The sequence below is a fragment of the Leucoraja erinacea genome, chromosome 5 (genome assembly GCF_028641065.1).
Source record: "Leucoraja erinacea ecotype New England chromosome 5, Leri_hhj_1, whole genome shotgun sequence".
In the NCBI taxonomy this organism is placed as follows: domain Eukaryota; kingdom Metazoa; phylum Chordata; class Chondrichthyes; order Rajiformes; family Rajidae; genus Leucoraja; species Leucoraja erinaceus.
Genome location: NC_073381.1, coordinates 44,137,949 through 44,156,510, shown reverse-complemented (window position 1 = coordinate 44,156,510; position 18,562 = coordinate 44,137,949). Strand labels below are relative to the sequence as shown.

General features: G+C 43.2%; 1 protein-coding gene across 2 annotated transcripts in view; it reads left to right on the top strand.

The window, feature by feature from the left end:
* The window catches only part of LOC129697171 (kinesin-like protein KIF3C), a 132,362-nt gene that overhangs the window by 99,294 nt on the left and 14,506 nt on the right, over positions 1-18,562 (top strand). Inside the window, exons 4-8 of one of the 2 annotated variants that reach the window (XM_055635476.1) lie at positions 7,166-7,267; positions 8,624-8,758; positions 12,773-12,891; positions 14,820-14,936; positions 17,486-17,588. In XM_055635476.1, the coding sequence (XP_055491451.1) occupies positions 7,166-7,267; positions 8,624-8,758; positions 12,773-12,891; positions 14,820-14,936; positions 17,486-17,588 (576 nt within the window). The remainder of the gene's footprint in view (positions 1-7,165; positions 7,268-8,623; positions 8,759-12,772; positions 12,892-14,819; positions 14,937-17,485; positions 17,589-18,562) is intronic. The other variant, XM_055635477.1, reaches the window with a different exon arrangement.

Here is an 18,562-nt window from a genome sequence, read left to right as displayed (position 1 = left end):
TGAGTGGGAGGCGGGGGGGCAGGAAGGAGAAGAAGAGGCGGAGACAGTAGGCTGTGGGAGAGCTGGGAAGGGGAGGGGAAGGCGAGAGAAAGCAAGGACTACCTGAAATTGGAGGTCAATGTTCACACCGCTGGGGTGTAAACAACCCAAGCGAAATATGAGGTGCTGCTCCTCCAATTTGCGGTGGGACTCACTCTGGCCATGGAGGTGGCCCAGGACCAAAAGGTCGGATTTGGAATGGGAGGGGGAGTTGAAGTGCTGAGCCACCGGGAGATCCGGTTGGTTATTGCGAACTGAGCAGAGGTGTTGCGAAAAGCGATCACCAAGCCTACGCTTGGTCTCACCGGTGTAGAGCAGCTGACACCTAGAACAGTGGATGTGGTTGGAGGAGGTGCAGGTGAACCTCACCTGGAAAGACTGCTTAGGTCTCTGGATGGAGTCGGTGGGGAAGATAAAGCGACAAGTGTAGCATTTCCTGTGGTTACAAGGGAAAGTACCAGCCGAGGGGGTGGTGTGGGTGGGAAGGGACGAATTGACCAGGGAGTTAAGGAAGGAGCGGTCTCTGCGGAAAGCAGACAGGGGAGGAGATGGGAAGATGTGGCCAGTGGTGGGATCCCTTGGAGCTGGCAGAAATGTCGGAGGATCATCTGTTGCATGTGAAGGCTGGTAGGGTGGAAGGTGAGGACAAGGGGGACTCTGTCCTTGTTACGAGTGGGGGGGATGGGGTATGAGAGTAGAGCTATGGGATATAGAGGAGACCCTGGTGAGAGCCTCATCTATAGTCGAAGCGGGGAACCCCCGTTCCCAAAAGTTTGAGGACATCTCCGATGCCCTGGTTTGGAACACCTTATCCTGGGTGCAGTTACGGCATAAATGGAGGAATTGGGAGTAGGGGATAGAGTCCTTACAGGAAGCAGGGTGGGAAGAAGTGTAGTCCAGATAGCCATGGGAGTCAGTGGGTTTGTAGTAGATGTCGGTCAGTAGTCTGTTACCTGCGATGGAGATAGTGAGGTCTAGAAACAGTAGGGAGATGTCAAGTCAAGTTTATTTGTCACAGACACATACAAGATGTGCAGTGAAATGAAAGTGGCAATGCCTGCAGATTGTGCAAAAACAACAGAACAACAGAACAGAATAGAACGGAACCAGTATTTACATTTTAGAAAAAATGTTTTTAAAAAGACACAACAGTAAATTAGTCCCTGGTGAGATAAGAATTTACAGTCCTGATGGCCTGTGGGAAGAAACAATGGGTCTGCCAGGACAGTCAGGTTTGTGGATTTTGGGGAGAAGGTAAAATCGGGCTGTGCGGGGCTGGGGAACGATGAGGTTGAAACTTTTTCATGTTTGAATGCCGTATTAAGTTAGCTGTAATCTAATAAGGCCGCATCCAAGAAACTTCAATTAGATATACTTCAAAATGTACATTATTTTGCAAAAAACTGAACTACTATGTGCTGACTTCAAGTAAATGATTTTATTTTGTTAATTTTAAAGTGACTGCTTTTTTGGGAAAGCATTTGAATATTTGGTTGCAACATGGAGGTACGCAGTTTCAGCTGATCTTCTATATGGGTGTCTGTCATTTGTGATCTTAAGGGCGTTTTGATTTGGGTTAGGTAGGAGAATGTAGATTTGCAGCAATAAGTGGTTGAAAATCAAGAAAGCATTTTACGTGCATGTTGCCGAAAACGTGGGTATTCTACTGCATTTTTCCATATTTCAATTGGATCTTTCTTAGCGTCAAATAAGGACTTTAAAATGTCATCTGAGAGCTCAATCAATTCCATCTGTAGTTCTTTAGGAGCCTTGGAGACATCAACTAGGTGAGGTTGAAATGCTAATTTGAGTGTGATGTCATGATTCTCAAAGTCAGTGAACCTTTCATTGTATTCTTTAATTAATAAGTCTGTAACAGCTGCGTATTCTTCAAATGATTCACATGAACCCTCCTGGTCATCAATGACCTTCGCTAACTAGGGAAAATATTCATCCGAAATTTCATTTTGAAGAAGAAGTTTTGAAAAAAGATAGCTTTTTCCGAAATGCTTAGATTTTTTTGCCATATATCATATATAGACTTAGTTTTACCTTGTAAAGAGATATTCAAGTCATTTTGCTTTGACATGATATCACACAGAAATGCAGTATTTCTATAGAAATCTTCTTTCAATAATTCACATTGCTGATTCTTTTCTTCATGAAATTTAACTATCTGTTCTTGCAAAGATAAAAAATTTTGCTAACACCTGTCCCTGCGATAGCCAACGGACTTTACAATGATACGGCAAATCCACACTGAATGCATCATCGTTCAACTTTAGCATATCATGAAACTGATGATGCCGTGTTGCATTTGCACGAATATAGTTAACAATACTTATAACTTGTTACAAAGTGTCACTTAAAATAGTAGATTTAGCACAGAGAGTTTGCTGATGTAAGATACAATGAAAAGAAATGAGCATCTGGATCTGATAATACCTTTTTTATCTGTGCAATAAACCCTTCATGCTTTCCTGTCATGGAAGGTGCACCATCTGTACATACACTCACTAAATTAACCAAATCCAGTCCAACTTCACGACATTTATCTTGAAAATTGTTGAAGAAATCGATTCCTCGTGTTCCACCCGTAAGAGCGCCCAAAGCAAGTAACTCTTCGCAGCAAAGAAAATCTTCTGTCATCGCCCGAAAGAAGTATAAAACCTGCGCTGTCAATAATATCAGTTGATTCATCCAAAGCGATTGAATAATATATATTTTCCTTTTGTAGTATTGCGTTGAGGGGGCTAATTCATGCTGCCGATCTCCTTGAAAGAGGCAGTTGTTTGTACTTTGAAACCTTATCGGGGTCTAAGCATTCTACAACATCGACAATGCATTCTAAGACTTTTACATCGCTAAATGGTTTCCCTTTTTTCCTCGAGCATATAAGCTAATTTATAAGTCGCTTCAGTAGCATTATTTCCTAGTCTTACCGCTTGCTTGAAATAACTGCCTTTGCCTTTGCTTTTCATCTTTTAATTTCTGCAATGCAACCTTTCGCGCCTCACTCTCTATTTTGAATTATTTGTGGTCCTGATGAGCATTGAATTTCTTCAATGTTGATATTGCAGTATCACAAAGCACTGTTATCAAAAGTTGATAATACTGAAGACTGGACGGCCAGTGGACTCTCCTCGACATTTTCCCTCTCGTCAACCAGCCTCAGGCGGTGGTTGCGCCAGTCAGGCAGGGAGGTTAACGTACATTTTAGAGTTGCATTAGAACTAAATCATGAGCATAACAGGTGTTAAAATAGCCCTCATGACTTACTAATGTTTTAATTGTGGCCGTCAGTCAGGGAGGATTATCTCGTTGAATCTTCTTTTACTCTTTGGTATTTTCAATCTATCCATTTTAAGTTTAAAATAAAAATAATAAAAGACGAGCAAAAACATATTAATAAATATAAAAGAATTTGTTCTACAAAATTTGGATTCATTCAAAAGGCCGCACTTAATGGCCTAGAAGGCCGCAGGTTCCCCACTACTGGGTTGGAGGCTTGGGAGGACAAGGAGTCGGATCCGATGAAGCCAGTGATGGTGCTTGAGATAGTGGCCTGGTGCTCGTCTGTGGGGTCATGGTTCAAGGATAAGTAGCAGGAGGTGTCTGAGAGTTGGCGCGTGGCCTCAGACTGGTAGAGGTCAACGCGCCAGACTACCACGGCGCTCCCCTTGTCGGCTGGTTTGATCACGAGGTCGGGGTTGTTGCAGAATGAGTGGAGGAGGGCTGTACATTCTGGGGGGGAGAGGTTGGACAATTTACACAAGTGAGTGGTGTGAAGTTTTGAAAGAACCAGTGAATCAACGTATGATTCCTGAAATCTAGAACAATCTACTGCTTTATGTAATTCATTGCAATGACAGCCCAATTTTAAGTTCAGGCCAACATTAGATGGCAGCGTATCTGAGAATCTTTTCATGAAACTGTCCCTGAAACCTTCCCCCAGCTGGGCCATGTAATTCTCTTAAATTTGGGTGGGCGTGCACAGACATATGTTTACCCATGTCTAATGGAGTTTGCTGCATGACCTGACATCTGAAGCCCAAGCGCAGGCCCAAGGTCAGGTGACCCACAGTTTTCTCCACTGTTCTTGGCACTTAGAAATATTAATAGATTTCCATAAAATGCTGATCAATTCTGGAGAACCTCCACATAGGCAAAGGGCAGTTAAAAAGGTCAGCAAACTGCTGTTGGGGCTGGGAGATCAAAATACAGGCACTTGCATTGTATGCAGGCGTTACATTGCTGAAAAGCAGTGCATAATTCAAAAAACCCTCAATTATTTCAAAAATTCAATGCGCAAATTAACTTTCGGTACAAATGCGTTATTTCAAAAACACATAAATCAAACATACATAAAACATGAGGTGCTTGTAATCTTTACAGTCGGGTCCTGATGGAATTTGATTGATTAGTTGATGGGCACAAGTGCAAAGCGAGCTCTGACTGCAAGGTCAGCAGTGGAAGGCCTCCACTGGGCAAGGTCAGGTCCAGGACTCTGGCTGAGATGGGTGAGGATGACACTGGGAGGGCCAGATGCACGACCAGTTGACCACTCCCAGCAACGCCAGTCATTATCCTCTGGAGAAGAGAATTCCTAAAATTTACAATTGCCTTTTCATCTGAGCCCTGAATTGCTGGCTTTTATTCAAAGTTTGTGGCCCTCAAGTTCTCAATGTTCTAGACCTGGGAATTTAAACAATGATTTCACAGTAAATCAAATGCTCACCGCAGGAAGTAGTGTTAGGGCAGCACGGTGGCACAGAGGTAGAATTGTGTAGGATAGTGCTAGTGTACGGGGTGATCGCTGGTCAGCACGGACTCAGTGGGCTGAAGGGCCTGTTTCTGCACTGTATCTTTAAAGTCTAAAGTAGTCTTTAGGGTAAGCTATCGAAAGAAGGCTTTGCTTGGATGTTCAGGTGACTGTAAGAAGCCACAAGGGCTGACTCAAAACTCAGAATGTCGTGGGAACATACTGCCCTTAATTAAAATCACAGAAAATCAGTTCATTCTATTTCTGTGAAACACTTTGCTCTGTCCATATTATCTGTTGTGTTTGTCTATGTACTAACAGCACTCAGATGACAGACCTCATCATGAAAGGATTTAATTGAGGTGAAGTGCTTTGTGATCCTCTTTCTTGTTACATGAAAAAGCAAGTCCCAAGACAGAGTAACAATGCACTTTGGGTAAAAGCTTCAGTGATAACCCATTGAACTTGGGACTATTCCAAGTGAATGTCCTTGAATCAACATTTGCACGGTGAGGTTAGTGATAAAGTGGCCACAGTCGATGATGTTGAATCTAATGGATTTACCGGTGAAGCTAATGACATGCCCCTTCCTACAAGACAGCCCAGACCGGGATCATACCCAGTGCCACATGCAGTGACATTCTCTCTCAAAGGAAGTTCAACAAAGTAGATGTGTGTGGAAACATTTCAAATTACCTCTGTTAATTTGAAGTTGTCAGTATACTTGTTTTACAAGCATTGCAAGGGCTCTTCCTTCCACCACAACACGACAATGTTGCAGCTGGCTTAGCCTTAGAGTCTTAGAGTTAGATATAGCTCAGGGCTAACGGAATCAAGGGATATGGGGAGAAAGCAGGAACGGGGTATTGATTTAGGATGATCAGCCATGATCATATTGAATGGCGGTGCTGGCTCAAAGGGCCAATTGGCCTACTGCTGCACCTATTTTCTATATTTCTTTGTCTCATACATCAATTTCCACCCAACCCTACACCACCTCCCTCAACCCACCAACTCCAAACAAGATTAAAATGTAACTACACTGGAAGATCTATTTAGCATCCATAGCTCACCTGTTCATTGGCTTCAATCTCAGAATATCCTTCAGTTCACAAGTAGCCGACCAGCACATTTCACCCAATGGATGATAAAACAATTTCAGTGTGATCGTGCAGTTCAAGGAACTGCAGATGCTGGTTAATGCACAAAAGGACACAAAGTGCTGGAGTAGGTCAGGCAGCATCTCTGCAGAACACGGATAGGAAACCTTTCAGGTCGAGACCCTTCTACAGTCTGTCACCTGAAGTGTCACCTATCCACGTTCTCCAGAGAGGTTGCCTGATCTGCTGAGTAACTCCAGCACTTTGTGTTTTTTCAGTGTGATCATTAGTGTCGCATGCTGACAAAGGGATCCTTGGGCACCATTTTTATTGACGGGTTTTTAGATTGATGCAACATCAGTATTTGGCTTTACCAAATTAAATCAGTTTGCCAATTAGTGAGTGTATGTAGACAAAAATGCTGGAGAAACTCAGCGGGTGAGGCAGCATCTATGGAGCGAAGGAAATAAGCAACGTTTCGGGTCAAAACCCTTCTTCAGTGATGTGAGGGTCGGGGGTCGGGGGGGGGGGGGGGGGGGGGAGGAAAGGAAGAGGTGGAGCCAGAGGGCTGAGAAGGGGAGGAGAAAGTAAGGGCTATCTGAAATTAGAGGTCAATGTTCATACCGCTGGGGTGTAAACTGCCCAAGCGAAATATGAGGTGCTGCTCCTCCAATTTACAGTGGTCCTTACTCTGGCCATGGAGGAGGCCCAGGACAGAAAGGTCGGATTTGGAATGGGAGGGGGAGTTGAAGTGCTGAGCCACCAGGAGATCAGGTTGATTATTGCGAATTGAGTGTAGGTGTTGGGCGAAGCGATCGCCAAGCCTACGCTTGGTCTCATCGATGTAGAGCAGCTGACATCTAGAGCAGCGGATGGAGGAGGTTGGAGGAGGTGCAGGTGAACCTCTGCCGCACCTGGAAAGACTGCTTGGGTCCTTGAATGGAGTCAAGGGGGGAGGTAAAGCGACAAGTGTAGCATCTCTTGCGGTTGCAAGGGAAAGTGCCCGGAGAGGGGGTGGTTCGGGTGGGAAGGAACAAATTGACTAGGGAGTTACGGAGGGAGTGGTCTCTGCGGAAAGCAGACAGGGGAGGAGATGGGAAGATGTGGCAAGCGATGGGATCCCGTTGGAGGTGGCGAAAATGTCGGAGAATTATTTGTTGTATGTGACGGCTGGTAGGGTGGAAGGTGAGGACAAGGGGGACTCTGCCTTGTTACGAGTAACATGTGTGAATGTGTTGTGAATGGATTATTTTGTCTGTTGCAGGCAATGGAAAGCAAGCTGCTTGTTGGAGGCAAGAATATCATGGACCATACCAATGAACAACAAAAAATGCTGGAGCAGAAGAGGCAAGAGATTGCAGAGCAGGTGAATGCTATTTATGATAGTTTCTTGGATGTTTTGACACATGTAGACCTTGCACTTAATCTAGAGATTTTACCAGCTGCTTTACTGCCTTGCTGCCTGGATTGTTGGGCCAAGCAGCATCTGTCCTAGCCAGGGGCGGAAATCCCGGGGGGGCCAAGGGGGACACGTCCCCCCTCTGTTTTGAAAGGTGGGGGACGATCCCCCCCAAGTTTTTGTAATCCGGATTTTAAAACCCAGTGAAAATTTCCGCTTTCCGCGAGACAGTGGGGGTGGGACTGCTGATCGAGGGCACCGATTGGACGAGGGAGACATCAGTCAGCAGGCAATGAGGGCGGGACATGATGATTCAGCGCGATCATTGGAGGGAGGAGTGGGGGGGTGGGGTGGGGAGGAGGGACAGAGGATAGAGTGCGGTGATTGGAGGAGGGAGACGTGCCAAAACACTCTCGGCACAGACCTGTGCCTGATCCGCAGCCAGGATCAATCCCGGGTCTCCGGCGCTGTCCCGTCCCTACCCGAGTGCCCCCCCCCCCACTGGTGGCCAGAGACGTCGGGAGTCAGACGGGAGCTGTACCCCCAGGCCCACAGCCAGCGCAGAGAAGCAGCGCTAAACCCAGCTCAACTCTGCCTGTGCCGCCAGGTTAAGCTGCAGCCCTGCCTGGGCTTGCGGGAAATATGGCCCAGGTTTGCAGCCAGCGCGGAGAAGCAACGCAGGTGTCTCGTCAGTCCACGCAGGACTGTAGGTTAACCCGGCGAGACAGGCAGAGTTGAGCTGCATTTAGCGCTGGATTGAGCCTCCGATGCGTCGTGCGGGCCCGTGTGTGTGAGTGCGGCCAAGAAATTGTGTCCCCCGGTCCCCTCCATATTTTGATAGCGTTTTCCATGCCTGGTCCTAGCATGGATATCAGACAGAAATAATAAATGAGTTAACACTAACTGCCTGACTATATTAATGACAAAATCTGTACAGTGGAAGTCCTGTAACACCTTTTTTGGCCTCAGGCTGAAGACAGGATTAAGTTTAACTAACATTGTACAACTCACTCTTACGATTCACATGAACAATGGTGAATTGGATGAGAGGCAGCAGGATGAACAAGTCCACAGTTCTGTATGCCTTAGTTAATACTGATTAATATGCGCCTTTTCAAATGTAACAACTTACCTGAGCATTGTTGGGGACAAAAGATTTATGAAGCAACCTTTCCCACTGATAGTTCAAAGCAAACCTGAGAAAGACTGAAGAAAAAAACTTTTTTTTTTGGAAAACGCCATGACTGCGAAAATCTCAATGAAGTACTAATGTTTAGGCAGAAATTACCATATGTAACGGTTATTTTTCCCTTTTTTAAACAGAAACGGAGAGAACGAGAAATGCAACAGCAGGTGCTGCTACAGGATGAGGAGACAGTGGAACTAAGGGAAACCTACACCTCACTTCAGCAAGAAGTTGAGATGAAAACAAAAAAGCTGAAAAAGGTGAGAAAAAAAGTAAGAACCAACTTAATACTCTACCTTTTACGCTTTCCTTTAAAAAAATGAAACACTATTGTTTCTTTTGGTAGCATAGAAGTCATTGCAGTTTTGCTGAAAATTACCATAAAACCCCTAATCATTAAAAACTACCTCCATCTAACAGATGGGGAATGTATGTAAAATCAATTGGTAATATTCATTAGTATTGGGCACAAATCAAGCTGAATTGCAAAGGCAGACTCTTATGGGGAAGGCACATCAAGATATTGTCTATGGAAGTTGACTTGGAGCATGTATTCTTTGTAATATGTTCTGCTTCAAGTTCAGCATTTTAATTAGCATTGAGAGTATGTGTGCATAGATGTGCATAACAAATTGTTGGGAAAGCTCGACTGGGCAGGGGTTACCCCAGGATAGAGTGAAATCTGAAGGTTGGGATAAATAACTGAAAAGATAACTTTATAAATAATTTCAAACTATTGTACTGCTTTTTCCTTAGGAAATAATCATGAAAGGCATTTGGAAAATGTATACTGTGCTTGGTTCTCTTGTTTTCTTTTATCAGCTTTTATTGGGTAACTTAATGTGTTTGTCATTAGTAGATATCTTAAATGCTTCCTCAGTTTGTCCACTACTGTTTCAGGCAATCAGTACTTTGCCGTTGACTGCAATTTGTTTTTGATGAGACACAAGCTCTGATTTTACTCGATTTTGCAGTGGATGCTGGCCTACTCAAATGATGAGCACAGGTCACATGCTAGGTGCCTATGGAAATCCTCTCGACTGTTGAAATCTGCTCTGGTGGTTAGCACTAGCCACATCAACTACTTTTTTTTTAACAACCATGCAGGCTAGATGGAGAAACATTTTCATGACCCCCCCTCTCCAAGGTATACTAAATGGACACAGCAGTAGCAAAGCTGTCTGATTGCAAACTTACAATTATTTTGCCTGATATATGAACAGTAAGAAGGTTCTTTTGAAATGGTAATGATGTTTCTGGATTAAAAAGGGTATCCCAGGAGTCTTGAGGACATCAACAACGCAGGTGTAACCAAGCTCAAAGATTAGTTATCCAGAACCCAATTTGCTGGTTTGAGCATATAGACAAAACTCTTCTTCAGTGAGTATGGCAACAGCTCAAGGTAGACATTGGATCTCTTAAAAGACATTTTGATGGTGCTCAGTCTGTACAAATGAACAAATATTCAGGTTTTGCTTTCAATTTGTGTGCTGCAGTACTTCAATGAAAGAAAAGCTAGGCATTTCTTCACTGGATAATCTCCAAAGCTTCCTTGAATTACTTCCGATTAGTTGGTGAGAATTGGAAACTAATAGGATGTTCGGATATACTATTGCTTCAAAGTCAACTCCACAGCCACTACTCCCTCCACAATTCCGTGGTTCACTCATCCCATCCCACCCAACCCTCAGGTACCTTCCCCTGCAACCACAGGAGATGTAATACCTCCTTCCTCACCTCTGCCCAGCAATGCTTCCTGATGAGATAGAGGTAAATATGCACCTCTTCAAACTTTATTTACTGCACTGAGACCCAGTCACCCTGCTGTTTTTCACTTCTTCATGCACTCAACTCACACCCCCAAGTCTCTTTTTCCACAACCCCCATCCCCTTCCATCTTCATTCCACCCTCTGTCTTTACATCGTACAACCATCAGGCTATTAAACACTACAACCTCAAATAAACTCTGAACTACAATAGATTATTATTATTATTATTGCACCACTATTGCTTGTTTTTTGAGTGTGTGTGTATGTGTGTGTGTATATATATATATGTGTGTGAGTGCACTTGTGAGTATGTGTATATATATATTTTTTTCCTCTCGTTTATCATATTGTTTACGGTGTACTATGTTTACATATTCTGTTGTGCTGCAGCAAGTAAGAATTTCATTGCTCTTTTTGGGACATATGACAATTAAACACCTTTAACTCTTGACATTTCACTTTTCCTCTCTCCTTAACACCTTTTTAACTCCTTTTCATTTCTAGTCATTGCCGATTACTCATCTTATTGCCACCCCTCTGTAATCAAACTCCCCTCACCTATATCAACCTTTCACTTGCCAGGCTTTGTCCTGCTCCCACTTCTCTTTTCCAGCTTTCTACAATCAACCTGAAGAGAACTGACCTAAAACGTCGCCTCTCTATTCCCTCCACAGATGCTGCTTGACCTGCTGATTGCAGCATCTTTAGTTCCTTTTGAATCCATTTTGTTAGAACCGCTTTTGGCAGCTATGAGATTAATGCGATGTGTTTGTCATCCACCATCTACCTGATTGTCATTCATCATCTGTCCAGCAGACAGATGCTTTGTGATATAGGTAATGATGTAGAACAATCCTCATCATATTTTAACATTGTTTAGAAGCGACCTTGTTTCATCAGACAGTGCATCATCAGATATTTCTTCAGAGAACAGATGTACTGAGAAATATCCCAACATCTTGTAATCATCTCATCAAATTTCTATTGGTCTAGGAAGGAACTGCAGATGCTGTTTTAAATCGAAGATAGACCCAAATGCTGGAGTAACTCAGCGGGACAGGCAGCATCTGAAAAAGGGTCTCGATCCAAAAAGTCACCCATTCCTTCTCTCCAGAGATGCTGCCTGTCCCGCTGAGTTACTCCAGTTTTTTTTGTCTAAATTTCTATTTACAGTACTTTTGCCAGCAACTGTTGAAAGGAAAAAGAAACCGTATAAAAATACATCAACATCTTGTCAAACGAGACATTCCTCCTCATTTGCTGATGATGGTGTTTCTTGCTGCGGTGGCTGACTGGCTTATAAAGGAACAGATGCTCCTCACCTCAGTAATTCATCTGATTGATCACACTGCAAGTGTTAGTCTGTTGCAAACATGTGAGCAGTTTACAGGTGGGATAATCTCTCCGTCTGGGTCTGTGTACATGGCGATTTTCCATTTTATAAATGAAAACATTGGATCCTTTATATATTGGACAATAGGTACAGGAGTAGGCCATTCGGCCCCACGAGCCAGCACTGCCATTCACTGTGATCATGGCTGATCATCAACAATCAGTAACCCATTCCTGCCTTCTCCCCTTATCCCTTGCCTCTGCTATCTTTAAGAGCTCTATCTAACTCTTGAAAACATCTAGAGAACTGTCCACTGCCTTCAGAGAATTCCACAGATTCACAACCCTCTGGGTGAAAAATTGTTTCCTCATCTCCGCTCTAAATGGCTAATCCCTTATTCTTAAACTGTGGCCCCTGGTTCTGGACTCCCCCAACATCGGGAACACGTTTCCTGCCTCTAGCGTGTCCAATCCCTTAATAATCTCATATAAGATCCCCTCTCATCTTTCTGAATTTTAGTGTATACAAGCCCAGTCGCTCCATTCTTTCAACATATGACAGTCCCGCCATCCTGGGAATTAACCTCGTGAACCTATGCTGCACTCCCTCAGTAGCAAGAATGTCCTTCCTCAAATTTGGGGACCAAAACTGCACATTCAGAGTAGATCTATGAAGGACAGGGTGGCACGGTGGTGCAGCAGTTAAGTTGCTACTTTACAGTGCCAGAGACCTAGTATGAACTGGTGATTGTTGGTTTGCGCGGATCCGGTGGCTTTTGTAAATTCTCCCTCGTGTGTAGGTTACGAAAGGCCTGTTTTATATCCGGTGCCTGTTTTATATGCTGTATCTCTAAATTAAAGAAACTAAACAAAGACAGCGTTGTTCCTCGAAAAAGTCAGGGTAAACCCATGGTTACAGTGTAAGAATATTTAATTAATACTATAAATTTGGTGACAGTTAAATGGTACGTAACACAAAATATTTTGAACTTTATTATTAAAAACAATGCATTTTACAAAGTAAAACCTTTAAACTAAATATTTTAAATTGCAATATACTTTCTACAGTTGCAGTCACAATCCTTTGGTTTTGAAGATGTGGACCAAAGGTCGTTCGAGTTTTTTATTCTGATGAAAATGATTCCCATCTCTCCCGTCTTCTGTTCCTCTTTATCCCACTGCAGCTCTTTGCGAAACTCGAGGCTGTGAAGGCTGAGATTCAGGACCTACAGGATGAACATGTGAAGGAGCGACAGAACCTGGAGCATGTGCAGAATGAACTGACGCGGGAGCTCAAACTCAAGTAAGTTCAGGACATTTGGAAACAATGACCGAACAATCGCTCCACATTTATTTTCAACATTAAAACGGCATTGTGGGTCATGTAAAGAGCTCTGAATTCATGCACAGGCTACGCTGATTTTTTTTGTCCAGTTTGTCCGTGCAATGGGGGAAACCTAACATTGCTGAAAGCTGAATCTAATATTGTCGGTTTTCGTTTGACTTTCTTGTGTGCCTGTGAAGCTGCTGCGAGTAAGGTTTTCATTGCACCTGAACCTCACCGTACCTGTGCATATGACAACAAACGCAATGTGACTTCATGTTGCATGTTCTCAGCAGGGTAGTACAGCAGGTGTTATCACAGCAGACAGCTCTAAAAGGGACTCACAGCATTGCAAACAATACTCCAGCAACGACAGCAGAGTGTTGTAACTGAATGAATAGATGACCAATTATGGGAGGAAGGGGTGGAGGTGTGCTCTGTCAGGCGTGGAGAGGCTCGTGAAGAGATTGCCAACATGAGACATTATCTTTGTGCATGGGGACGGTCCAGTTGACACCCTGTCCCTCCTGAAGTAAAGTTAGCAGAAAGCTCTCTACAAAAACGAGCGCAGTCTGATGAATGTTTGCTGTTAGCAATAGCCAGCCGTGCAGGCACATGGATGTGCCCAGCCTGCCCCACTCCTGTAACTGAAGGAAAACTAAATGAGGTCCTCGTGGAGTTTGGCTGATGTCCCCGATGCAACATCAAGGGTCAATTTAACATATCTGAATGAATCTCTGCTTCCCCTCCCCACAACAATTCTCCCATGATCTTACCCTCTTTTCCCCCTCCCCCCTCCCCCATCCCCTTTCATCTATATCCCTCCTTCTGGCTTTACATTTCGTCAGTTTGAAAAAGAGTACTCACCTGGAATATCGCCACTCCACATTCTCTAGAGATGCTGCCTGATCCGCTGAGTTACTCCAACAATTTGTATCTTAATTGCAAGGATAGATCATTTTCATGGCCCTTTTATTGAAAGGCAAATTTTGCAAGACAGGAAGCTGTCTGAGAGAAAATATTCTTTTAACATATGTCCTCAATAAAATAATGGGGACACAATAATGCCTAGAACTGTATTGTCAAGAGTTGGATGATCCTGTGGGGACATTGGGTCTGTCCAAATGGATGAATGAGCAAAATGGTAAGTATTTAGTTTGTGATCTGGAAACTGCATGTTTGTTTCCCACTTCTGGATTGATGACTTCTTCCTTTTCCCCATACGAACAAAACCAGCATTTTGTCCCCAATTCCTGAATGTTGCACCCCACAATGTGTCATGTGTCTTTCTTTTCTTCTAGCTCAAGGATCTTCTCATTCTCCTTGTCCCAACTAATTTTCAATCTGTGTCTGTAGCATCATAATTCAAATGCCTCAAGTCTTCTTCTTCTTCTTCTTCTTCAGGATTCAAGGTCCAGTTATCACCTCGCTACCTTGCGCTTGAGCACCTAAAACACTTGTGCATTCCACTTCTTGTCACTGGCTTCATTTTATAATTGCACAAAAACACTCTCATGCTAATGAATGTCTTGTATACAGTTTCTGGTCCCTATTCAATTTATTTGTTGCTTCAGCCAATTGATGTTCTTAAACTGTTCAAATGAACAATTGTATTGACTTGCTCTATTTCCATACTGTTCACTCGAAGGTCTGGTTTTGGGGGTACTCTTTCATTGTGGTTTAGCTTTGTCTTCTAATTAATTTTTGACCCACATTGCAAGTTTTGCTGACATATTTGCTGCAGTATTTTATCATTTATCCTTTGCCGCAGTAATCTGTTCTTTATCATATGTGTCAACTTCACCTTATGGTTAGTACAATGAGCTGTTCCGACATTTGAAACTGTCAATCGCAAGAGGCAAAAATTATGATCATGTTTCACTCATTTCTACCCATGTCTTATACAGGTATCTGATTATTGAAAATTTTATTCCACCTGAAGAGAAAAATAAAATCATGAACCGGCTGTGTTTTGACTGTGAGGAGGATCAATGGAAATTTCTGCCTCTGGTGCCTGCTGACAAGTAAGTCTCTTTTTAGTCTTAGATTATAGTTAGACTCTTTCTTATCGAACAGTGGCCGCACAGTGGTGCAGCTAGTAGAGCTGCTCTCTCACAGCGCCAGACACCCAGCTTTGATCCTGACCTTGGATTTTGCACATTCTCCCTGTGACTGCGTGGGTTTCCTCCAGGTTCTGCAGTTTCCTCCCATATCCCAATAACCTGTAGGTTTGTGGGTTAATTGGCCTCTGTAAATTGTCACTGGTGTGTAGGGAATGGATGAGAAAGGGGGGTAACGTAGATCTAATGTGAATGGGTGATTGATGGTTGGTGTGGATTTGATGGGTCCAAGGGCCTGATACTATGCTGTAACTTGAAACTAAACAGTACCACACAAGAAAAGACCCTTAGGTCTGCAATCGCCATGCTGAACACGATGCCAGGTTAAACTAATCTCCTCTGCCTGCACATGACCCATGACCCTCCATTTCATGCATTTGTCTATCTAAAAGCCTCTTAAAGGCCCCACTTGCATCAGTCTCTACTGTCGCCACCTCAGACATCTCCTTTATACTTTGCCACTCACGATGTTAAGCCCTCTGATCTTTAACAGTTCACCACTGGAAAAAAGGTTCTGACTGTCTACTCTATCTGTGTTTGTCATCATTCTGTCAGGTCTCCCCTCAGCCTCACATGCAAGGTTAACAAACATCTTGAGTAGGGGAAAGAAGGAATGACAAATCCAAATATCCAACAGAGAAAAGTTATTCTTAAACTTATTCCTTAAACTTTGGCCCTTTGATGATATTTTTCCAACCTCACTGACCTGTGGTGAGGGGGAAGGGAAACCTTTATATGTCAATACCACAATGGATTCAGAAACAACAACACCTCAACTTCCAATATATGCCAATGGCAAGCAAGCTCAAAGCGCAAAGGAAGTTAGTTATTGTGGTGATGGCACAAGAAAATTATATTAGAGAGGCAGATGTTTCGATTAACCAATAGTTGCTTAAAATTAAAAGATTGGAGCTGTTGCATATCTAGAACATAGAACAGTACATGCCATAATCACAGTGAATGGCGGTGCAGGCTCGAAGGGCCGAATGGCCTACTCCCGCACCTATTTTCTATGTCTATGTTTCTAAGTACAGAGGAGGGACAAGCCCTTTTGCACACAACAACCATGCTGAACATGATGCCAAGTTAAACTAATCTCCTCTGCCTGCACATGATCCATATCCCTCCATCCCCTACTTATCCAAGGGCCTTTCAATAGCTATCATGTCTGCCTTCACCACCACTCCTTGTAGCACCTTCCAGACACCCACCTCTCTCGAATGAAAAAACTTGCACCACACATCTCCTTTAAACTTTGTTCCTCTTACCTTCAAGCTGTGTGCTCTAGAGGCATAGTCATGCAGCGTGGAAACAGGCTCTTCGGCCCAACTTGCCCACGCCAACCAACATGCCCCAACATGCCCCATCTATACTAGTCCCACTACCTGTGTTTGGCCCATAACCTTCTAAATCTATCCTATCCGTCCCTGACCAAATGTTTTTTAAAAGTTGTGATATTACTTGCCTTAATATCATGTCTTTGACATTTCCACCCCAGGAAAAGGGTCCTGACCAGCTACCATATCTATGCCTCTTATAATTGTATATACTTTTATCAGTTCTCCCCTCAATCTCTAGCGTTCCAGAGGAAACAAGCCAAGTTTGTCTATCTGGATTTTTATCTTCATTGAATTTAACGGTGCATTCCTTTCTAACTCTGATCTCTCCCTGCCTCCAGGATCACTTTGCCATCTTACATGAGTGCTGCTGCTGGCTTCATAGAGTTGCATTTCCAACCTTCTGCCTAGAAAAAAACAATTATGTGTTAATGGTTTGCAAATTCCAATAACAGGGGGCCTGAAAATAAGGTGCGACACAAGCTGATCAATTCAGATGCATCAATGTTCACGTGTATCAATGCTCCCTAATTCAGTTATAGTTTGATAGGAATTAAAAATTAAGCACGGTCAGAGAGACATGAATGCAGGATGAGGGGGTGGGGGTGGCAGGCTGTGGATTGAAGGTGATTAGATTGTGCAATCCCTAAATGTGCACACTTGTCAAATCTCCTTGTACTCACAGCCTGCCACCCGACTCCCTCATCCTACATTCTTGCTTCTCTAACCATGCTTAATTTTTCATTCCAATCAGACTATGTGTTGTTGGGAACATTTATACAAAAGCAGGACAAGTTGGAGATGCTTTCTGTGTCAACCTCCATCATTGGGAAAGTGTGGAAAGTCAATGTTTAAGGTCTTTATTTTGTCATAAGCTTTGCTGCTGTTCATTTTAGCGTAAGCAGCAACATTTCATGAATTCATTGATACTTCTACCTTTTGTAAAAAAATGGTTGAACAACATTAACTTTGTGACGCAAAGATCACATGAGTTCAAATGTGATCACTGGTGTTATATTACAAATCTTACTATTGAAAGATCTTCATTTGGTACATAAAGCATGTGAAAACTGTTACTACATTTTATGTTTGTACAATCTGTTTTCTTTTATCCAGACACCAAATGAAGAAACGGTCTACGTCTGCAGTTGGCTACAAGCGACCAATCAGCCAGTATGCCAGAGTTGCTATGGCAATGGGCATTCATCCCAGATATCGCGTAAGAGATAAATTATCTGATAAGATTTTAATGGACTGCCGAGACCTTTCTATGTTGCATCGAAATAGCTTTTGTCCTCAAGTCGGGAAATGCTTGCAAAAAGTTATTTTTTCAGATCCATTTTATAATCACAATAAGGAGTCATTGAGTTGCACAGCACAGGCATGGACCCTTTGATCCACCACATTCATGCCAACCCTTATTGCTCATCAACACTAATCCCATTTGTTTTGTTTTAATTTAGTTTATTGTCATGTATACTGAGGTGCTGTGAAAACATTTTTGTTGCAGTCAGCGGAAAGACTGTTTAAGATTACATTCAAGTCGCCCACAGTGTACTGATACAGGAGAAGGGGAATAATGTTGCGTGGAAGATAAAGTCCATAAAAGTCTGATTAAAAATAGTGCAAAGGTCTCCAATGAGGTAGATTGTATCTCAGGACCACTCTCTAGTTAGTAATAGGATGGTTCAGTTGCCTAATAACAGCTGGAAAAAACTGTCTGAATTTGGAGGTATTTGTTTTTTACACTTCTGTCCCTCATGTGTGATGGGAGAGGGGAGAAGAGGGAGTGTCCGGGGTGAGGCTCATTCTCGATTATGCCGGCGGCCTTGCTGAGGCAGCGTGAAGTGTAGATGGAGAAATGGAAGGTTTGCGTGATGGTCTGGGCTGCGTCCATAATTTTCTGCAATTTCTTGTGGTCTTGGATGGAGCTGTTCCCAAACCATGCTGTTTTGCATCCTGTAAAATGCTTTGTAAGGCACATCTGCAGATTGGTGAGAGTTGTTGGGGACATGCCACATTTCATAAGCCTTCTAAGGAAGTGGAGGCGTTGGGGTGCTTTCTTGGTTGTTGCTTCAATATGGCTAGTCCTGGACAAGTTGCTGGTGATATTTCCTCATAGGAATTTGAAGCTATCAACCATCTCTATTTCAGCGCCGTCAATATCACCAGGGTATGTGTACCGCTTTGCTT